Raw genomic sequence first — 7,919 nt, 5'->3', positions numbered from 1 at the left:
AAGTATAACTCTGTTTTTCTGTTTGAAATGTTGTCCATTACTTAGAGAATTTTTAATTATTTCTCGGATAATGTAGAATGGTAACGGGGTGTTCATGAGGTCCCCGAAATAAGTTCATCGTATCTTTAATTCCACGGAAAGTAGTTCAGAGACATTAAGATGAGCAGAGATCTCGTGGGTTGAAAAAGATCAGCCCGGATGCGGGGATTAAAATACGAGTATCTAGATAGGGAAAGTTAATTCTTCTCGTTCCTCGGAACTTTCTTTCGCTAATGTAAAAACTAATTCACAGCTGCATTCAAAGTCCCTTAACAAAGGAACAATCTAAAAAGCGAATCAAACACTTCTTCTTCGTGAAAGAAAAAATTTCAACGAATCCCCGAATTAATCAACCATTTACAAACCCCTGAATCATTGGGAAAACCAGCAATTCTCCAATATCAACTTCACCAGTTCAATCTAATCAAATCAAACAGAAAAGGACCACAAGTTCCCTATTCGTCGTTCTCTAAATCGAATAATAAATCCAATAATCCCCAAAATCGCTCTACAATTCACATCAGCGTCTCAACTTCAACTTCCTCCTTCATCAAAATCCCATTTGCAGAAGTTTCATTGCTACTACCATCCTTTAACCAACAGTGTTCCCAGACGAACTCACTTCAGAGCTATGAATTACCAAAGAAGTTCGCAGGGGAGGTATTCCATGGGCAAAGGGGTGGACACGTCGCAGTGAGATGGCACGCAGTAGGTTTACGATCTGGTTCTCGCCTGCACAAGATGCAAATTCCACGGCAGTATGTCAGCCTAATTGATCGTAGACCGTTGTACGCTCTGAATTCGGCGCATTTTTATTCAAAACGCTTCAAATTGAACGTGTTGTGATTCTGATCGTTACGAATTCGATGCTTTGTGATTCAGAGCGTATTAAATTGAATGTATTACGATTCTGGGCGTCCTTGATTCCGTGCTTTTTTATTCAGAGTGCCTCAAATTGAACGTGTTGTAGTTCTGAGCGCCTCAAATTCAACGCGTTGTGGCTCTGAGCGCCTCAAATTCAACGCGTTGTGGCTCTGAGCGCTCCAAATTCAACGCGTTGTGATTCTGAGCGGCCTGATTTCGACACTTTTTTCTTCCGAGCGCCTCAAATTCAACGTGTTGTAGTTCTGAGCGCCTCAAATTCAACGCGTTGTGGCTCTGAGCGCTCCAAATTCAACGCGTTGTGGCTCTGAGCGCTTCAAATTCAACGCGTTGTGATTCTGAGCGGCCTGAATTCGACCCTTTTTTGTTCTAAGCGCCTCAAATTCAACGTGTTGTTGTTCCGTACGCTTCAAATTCAACGCATTGTGGTTCCGAGCGCTTCAAATTTAACGCGTTGTGATTCTCAGCGGCTCGAATTCGGTGCTTTCTCATTCTGAATTATCAAAGAAGTCCCTAAGGAAGATATTCCACGGGCCAAAGGGGTGGACACGTCGCAGCGAGATGGCACGCAGAGGTTTACGAGCTGGTTTCTCGCTTACACAAGATGCAAATTCCACGGCAGTAGCTCAACCTAATTGGTCGTTGACCGTCGTGTGCCACCGACTGGCTGGATCCCTATATTTACGCGTCGCCAACTGCGACAAACTGGAATCCTATTATTTTACGGTGGCGCTGATTCAGCGCAACGTGTAACTGGAGCGTATTCTAATGGCCGGGACCACGATTAATTAACCTTCCCCTCCCTCTTCCGTATTGCCTTCTATCCAACCCTCCTTGAAACACGACTGTGTTTACGCGCGGCTCACGACGATCACCCTATGTATCTGTTTCTGTAGAGTAGATTTCGATTCCTAGTTACACGATTTAGAGTGAAATCAATGGATAATTGATGGTATTAATTGGATTGGTTGGTGGATTCTTGAAGGGGACTTTCGGGGGTCGTTCTTATGAATCTAGCAGAGACGTGTGTTGTCACAGTGGAGCGAGTTATTAATTTTGGATCACTAAGAACGGTGTTGCAGATGGAAGAACTGTTTCTTTCGATATCCTGCTTATTAGGGCAATGCATTCGATGTTTAAAAAGGAGAAGAGGGATTAATATTCTCTCTTGTATTGTAGATTTGGAAAAGTAAAGATTTTTTTCTAAATAACGTAGAATTAAATGCATCGGACGCAATAAAGAATTGCAGATAATTCTTCGGAAGATTCACAATGTATTCCAGAGTCAGCGCATTCAATGCAAAGCCCTCAGTTCGGAAATCTAACAAAAAATTCCCCTTACTCTATAACACATATATAAAAAAGCAATGCATTCAATGCACTCGTAAAAATATGCTCTTGAAAAGTGACAAAAAAATTCCTCTGCATTGAATGCAATTGCTCCGAAAGAAGAAAAAAAAAACATCCCCTTTCCTCTTCAACGGTCTTATCAAACCCATAAGAAGTAGGAAGGGGGAGAAGGGAAGATTCCCGAAGGAAAACGCGCGGAAGTGCGATTTCCTCGAGAATCGAGTGCTCGTAATAGGACTAAGACGAGCGTAAAACGCGAGAGCAATAAGACAGAGACAAATATACGAGACGAAGACGAGAGAATCAGGGAGGATGGACACGGACGAGGAGAGGAGCGGATGACGTACGAAAACGCGCGCGAGGATCCGTAACCGCTAATGTGTGTCTGGTTTCAGCGTCCATACTGCATGACCTCAGCGACATGCAGCCTCAAATAAACGCGATCAAAATAGAGCACCCGCCGTACTACTGCAGCAGCTACACCCCTCCGTCCGCAGCCACGGCCGCGGATCATGCTCAGCCAGCGGCTAGCTTCAGTAAGTTTCAAAACCTCTCTTTAGTTTTCCTCCTTATTTTTAGTGGATGCACGTTCTGTCACCCCTGGTTCCGCACACGGTTCTGCAGCCTGTGTGTGCCTACATACGTCATTCGATGTTATGTCGCGATAGACGAATTGTTTTAAGATACGTGTTGTATATACAGGGTGTTCCGCAACTGGTGGCACAATCGTGAAGGGAAAAGAAAATGTTGAATACATTTTTTTCATAAGAAAATTTGGTTTGAGAAAATTAGTTGCGAAACACCCTGTATATGTATGTGTAGTGGTCGATTTTAGAGAAGGGAAGGGAGAGAGTTGAAATTGATTGATTGATTTATTGGGAATTGATGAGTTCGGGAATAAAGGGTGTGGGATTGAAGAGAATTTGGAGCGAAGTGGTGCGTTGGAACTGGAAGATTTGTGATTATTGGGGCGTTCAGGATTTGATGGGTTGCGATTTGAGACGCGAGTGTTCAATTGTGATTCTAGGCGCACCGATTTGACACGTTGCAATTCTAAGCGCCCTGAATTCGGCAATTTTTTCTTCCGAGCTTCTCAAATTGAACGCGCTGTAATTCTGGGCCCCTTGAATTCGCTGCTTTGTGATTCTGAGCGCCTGATATTCGACGCCTTTTAATTCTGCACGCCCCGAATTCGACACGTTGCGATTCTGCACGCCCCGAATTCGACACGTTGCGATTCTGCACGCCCCGAATTCGACACGTTGCGATTCTGAGCGCCCAGAGTTCGGTGTGTTGTGATTCTGAGCGCCTGATATTCGACGCCTTTTAATTCTGCACGCCCCGAATTCGACACGTTGCGATTCTGCACGCCCCGAATTCGACACGTTGCGATTCTGCACGCCCCGAATTCGACACGTTGCGATTCTGAGCGCCCAGAGTTCGGTGTGTTGTGATTCTGAGCGCCTGATATTCGACGCCTTTTAATTCTGCACGCCCCGAATTCGACACGTTGCGATTCTGCACGCCCCGAATTCGACACGTTGCGATTCTGCACGCCCCGAATTCGACACGTTGCGATTCTGAGCGCCCAGAGTTCGGTGTGTTGTGATTCTGAGCGCCTGATATTCGACGCCTTTTAATTCTGCACGCCCCGAATTCGACACGTTGCGATTCCGAGCGCCCAGAGTTCGATGTATGTATTGTGATTCTGAGCGCCTGATATTCAACGCCTTTTAATTTTGAGTACCTCGAATCGCCACTTTCTCATTCTGAGCGCCAATTCAACGCACACCGACATAAAATGACAATAAATCCGCGCCCTCTAATTCGAAGCAGTAAGATCGAACGCTTTCTGGTTCCAGTCGCCACAAATCAACGTACCATGATTCGAAACGGTTCGAATCGACACGAAGCTTCACAGAAAGTTGCACCGTGGTGCAATCGTTCTCAAAACGATGCGTCACGGTACGATGCACCGATCCCCTCGTTCTCCCTTCTCTTATGCACCTACACAGAGACCTTGTTTACCGGCGACCGTTTGCGAAACCACGATTTCCACGGTATTTTTATCGTTTTTCTACGCGCCCACTAAAATTAAACCGTTCGAGGACATCGAGCGACTATGCGGAATCGCGTTTTACCACGGCGTGCATCCTCTCGAAACACCTTTTCAAAGAATTGCATGCAATCTAAAACGTCTTACCTCTTACTAAATGTGAAGCAAACCGAAATATTCACTACAGGATACTTAACCCTAATGCGTTCTTCCGTTCGACTGTATACATTTAAGCCTTTGGGTCTTTTTTGACCCAAACACTTTGTGTGCAACAATTTTTGCTACCAGCACGTCGTATGAACCTAGATAATGAGCTTTATCAATACAATGTTAAGGGAACCTAATCTTGATGACAGCAAATGTTATTAAACAGGTAAAAAGGTGATGGGTCAAAAATGACCCTAAAAAGAAATATTCAGTGTTGAGTCTCGTCGTATAACCTGTACATATGTATACGAGGTTTGATCAGAAAATATTCGAGCTGATGTCGCAAAACTGTGTTAATAAACGAAAATTTTCGATTAAAATAGTCCCCTGTCTCAGCTACACATCGTTGCTTTTACGGAACTTTTTAAGTAGGAGAGACTGGAGTAAAGCCGGAACCTTAAGGATAAAATGGCACAACTCTGAAATTAATATAATTAAACAAAACTTGAAAATGTAGTTTTTTAAAGCAATATTTCCTTTAAACAATAGCTTACATTAAATTTTTACAAAAGAGAAGAAAATCCCGAGATAACAATTTTACGAATTTTCTTTACATCCACAACCAGTGCAGCTTTCACGCGTCCACCCACAGCAAATTATACACTGCATGAAACCTTCGTTCAATCTGGATGCACCAAGATTGCCGTGTTATGGTTCTTTTGTAATTACGAGGCATTTTATTGAAGTCTGAAAATAATGTTAAATTAAAATATTACGATGCCTTATGAATGAAAAAGCACAATCAAGTAATATCTATCTGAAATACTGCTTTAATAATGTTAATGCGTTTGTAACATGGTCACATCTGGGTCATAACCGGGTATTCGATTTTACCCCGTCCGGTTTTACCCCAGTATGATTACTGATACCACCATGACGAATTGAAAAAAAAATCCTTTTACACATTCATACTGTAATACATGAGAAATAGCACAATTCATACCAAAAAGTACTTACCTAAACAATATCATCAATTATGAAGTTTATAATTCGGTGAAAATTAGATCGGAGCACTCACGAACACAAAAATTATCATAACCTTAGAAGGCACATACGTATCGTGATCATATTTTGTTTGTGCACTAATCCGAATGACATATCTTTTAACCGTTTTAAAAATAATAATACTATGCCCCAGTTTTACACATGTATCCGGTTTTGGCCGGATTTCCTCTACCTACCGAAAATATTTTTTTTTTATTTTCGTATGCTTTTTCTCCGTGCTGATGTTCCGAATTATTCTAGAATTGAGTAACTTTTTAGTTTTTTTTATTCTCCGAATTTGTTAAAAATCATTTCATCTTTTATAATACACCGTCAAAGGGTTGAAATGTCCTCAAATCCGCCATTCTATATTATTCTCCATAATAAAAAATCGTAATAAAATATTCATAAGGTCGATAATATGGATGAAGTCAGCTTGGTTAAAAAGGATTGAATGGAATTCATCGATTGGACTGGGAGTAACAAATTCTCAGTGGTCACAGGTCGAAAGTTTTTCCCTCTATGGCTCAATCTCATCCAGTTTCTCGGCTTATCGCGAACTCCTTTGTTATCTGGATCTACTTTGCTCAGCGTTCTATAGATCATTTTCCCTATATATTTTTTTTATATTTCTCCGTTTCCGTTCTCTATTTTCTTTCTATTCTCTGCACTCTGGGCCGAGCTTTATCGCTCTCTCTCTCTCTCTCTCTCTCTCTCTCTCTCTCTCACACACACATATACACTGACTCGCCCCTCTTAACTCTTTCATCGATCAAACGATAACCCACCCCCACGCACACGCGCCACCAAACGGAAGTCGTTGGATGGAGATGGGAAAGAGGAATAACTTCCGGCTGAAGCCTTCTCCGAAGGGAGGAAAAAAGAGATTGGAATAATAGAAGTTCGCGGGAGCAAAGTGTCTCTCGTGCTAATTTCATGCCGGCGAGAGAGTTGTGGCGCTTCTTTTGATGGATTTGCGAGCTCTCTTGCATCTTTTTTTTCTCCCCTCGTGATTTTCATTTTGCCTCGATGAATGAATTATTGGAGAAATTTCGTGGAAGTACCCGACTTATTGTTAGTATTTCCTTTGAATTTCTTATTTAAGAATTTTAAGGTGTTTCGGGTAGGACATTCTTAATAGAGGATGTTATTTTTGTAAATTCGAAGGGTTGAAAGAATGAAATTCGAATTCTGTAATTTTGATTCTTTCGAAACTGAAACTCCTCTTCAAACTTTCATTTAAATTTCTCCTCGAAATATACATATCCAAAAGTAGACTCGAACGTTATTCGGTAAAAACAAAAAGACTTAACGTATTCGGAAACGATTATTATAAATTTAGAGAAAAAAATTATCTAATTTTTCAGGGGAATAGGAGATTATGCAATAATTGTGCAATTCGCTATATTTTCATACATCAATACCACCAGAAATACAACTGTTTAATCCCAACCACAAGGAACCACCCTTTTCCCAAACTTTCGAAACTTCCTTCAAAATTCAATCTTAAAAAAAAAAAGAAAAAAAAGAAACTCAATATCTTCCATTCTCAAACCAACTCCAAAGTAACCATTCAATTTCCTCTAACACTCGTAAACTACCCCGAACTACGTCCGCAAACGCAACTATTCAACCTTTTAAAATTCCCAACCAAGCAAGCAACAGAAGAGACACACGAATTACCCACGACTACGAGACAAGAAATCAGTCGATTCGACTGGTGGAAGGAAAGGAGACACGACCCTTGGAATACACGGGTGGAAGATTGAAGCTAGAAAAAGATGAAATGAGATAGGAGAAGGGAGTGAACGTTAAGACTTTCGACGAAAAGTTTCGACTCTTTGGTGCAGAGCAACGACGGCGGATAGACGGAATTTACGGACGGAATAAAATGACCACTTTCTCAAGCAAAATATACACACGTACACATAGAGAGGCGGAATGGAGGGTGCAGGAAAAATTCCGGCAATAAGCATAGCTGGACCGAGGCCAACCGCGTCGCTCTTCCTCCCCTTCACCCCCGTTGCTCCCCTTTTTATCATACATACGTTGCCTTTATAGCGGGAACCGTGGGACACTTGATTGACTGTTTTGTCGTTAAATTAACGACCGGCGTAAATATCGCGGTGAACGAGGCTAATTTTATTGCCGCGTTTCCACACGTTTTACGCGAATGCAAATCAGAGGCTCACCGACACAGATCAAATCAGACGAAATGAGGCGAGACGTGTCTTCGTTTGCTCTTCTTTTGGTGTTTTTGTTTGCTACAGTGTATTTAATGGTGCTCGTTTTGATCAAGTAGAATTGAGGTTTCTTTGGGTTGGTTTGATTGTTACCGATTTGAGATTGAGGGTTTTGAGGTGAGGATAATGAGCAGCGGTGAAATTCTTTTTTTTTTTTT

The 7,919-nt window shown here is 41.8% G+C and overlaps 1 protein-coding gene across 8 annotated transcripts in view; it reads left to right on the top strand.

Moving 5' to 3' along the window:
- The window catches only part of LOC108575260 (nuclear factor 1 X-type), an 87,769-nt gene that overhangs the window by 56,232 nt on the left and 23,618 nt on the right, over positions 1-7,919 (top strand). For all 8 annotated transcript variants that reach the window (XM_017938012.1, XM_017938010.1, XM_017938004.1 and 5 more), the window contains one exon: positions 2,667-2,807. In XM_017938012.1, the coding sequence (XP_017793501.1) occupies positions 2,667-2,807 (141 nt within the window). The remainder of the gene's footprint in view (positions 1-2,666; positions 2,808-7,919) is intronic.

This window comes from Habropoda laboriosa, unplaced genomic scaffold (assembly GCF_001263275.1).
Source record: "Habropoda laboriosa isolate 0110345459 unplaced genomic scaffold, ASM126327v1 scaffold207, whole genome shotgun sequence".
Lineage (NCBI taxonomy): Eukaryota > Metazoa > Arthropoda > Insecta > Hymenoptera > Apidae > Habropoda > Habropoda laboriosa.
Note: the sequence above shows the minus strand (reverse complement) of the source record. Positions and strands in the feature narration are given on the sequence as shown.